General features: G+C 41.8%; 1 protein-coding gene across 1 annotated transcript in view; it reads left to right on the top strand.

The window, feature by feature from the left end:
* Nucleotides 1-877, top strand: part of LOC108758473 (uncharacterized) — a 3,095-nt gene that overhangs the window by 667 nt on the left and 1,551 nt on the right. The window contains exon 2 of the mRNA XM_018503458.1: nucleotides 214-829. Within this exon, the coding sequence (XP_018358960.1) occupies nucleotides 214-829 (616 nt within the window). The remainder of the gene's footprint in view (nucleotides 1-213; nucleotides 830-877) is intronic.

The raw sequence follows: 877 nt of genomic DNA, 5'->3' as shown, positions 1-877 counted from the left end.
GCCGATGTATGTAAAGCGAACCACGAAGGATCATCGGGAAAAATGGAAGTTGACGCAGTCATCGAGATGTTCCATCGCTCAAAAGATTTGCACGATTTCAAATATTCAAGCTACATCGGGGATGGTGATAGTAAAACATTTAAAGGTATTATCGACTCTGAACCGTATGAAGATTTAGTAGTACAGAAGAAAGAATGCATCTTGCACGTATAGAAAAGAATGGCGACTTTGTAATCTGAAAAAATCATCGAAAAACCTCGGAGAAAAAGGAAAATTAAATGCCAAATTAATAGACGAGCTGACTATTTATTATGGTTTGGCCATTCGTCGGAACCCAACATCCTTAGATGACATGAAAAATGAAATTTGGGCGACCTTATTTCATAAGTTATCAACTGACGAAAATCCGCAACACGAGAAGTGCTCGAAATCTTGGTGCAATTGGAAGAAGGCGCAAGAAGCAGACACCTTGGACACTTTCCGTCACAAGTCACCGCTTTCCGAGGAAGTTTACGAAGCCATAAAACCTATTTATGAAGATTTGAGTCGGGACGAGTTACTAAACCGTTGCCTGGGCGGTTACACGCAGAATAGTAACGAAAGTTTTAATGCGACAGTGTGGAATTTGGCTCCTAAATCGTACTCAAGCGGCAAGACAGTCCTAAATGTAGCGGCGGATATCGCTACATGCGTCTTTAATGATGGAATGACTAGTATTATACACATTATGCAGCTTCTGGAAATGGAAATTGGCGTCCAAGCATATAATTTTTGCATCGAATCCGACGCAAAACGAATCAAGCACGCAGAGGCGCAATTATCAGATGCGGCAAAAAAGGCGCGCTCTAGCACATCTGCGAGGAAAGAAATGGAGGAC

This window comes from Trachymyrmex cornetzi, unplaced genomic scaffold (genome assembly GCF_001594075.2).
Source record: "Trachymyrmex cornetzi isolate Tcor2-1 unplaced genomic scaffold, Tcor1.1 scaffold157, whole genome shotgun sequence".
NCBI classification, from domain to species: domain Eukaryota; kingdom Metazoa; phylum Arthropoda; class Insecta; order Hymenoptera; family Formicidae; genus Trachymyrmex; species Trachymyrmex cornetzi.
Note: the sequence above shows the minus strand (reverse complement) of the source record. Positions and strands in the feature narration are given on the sequence as shown.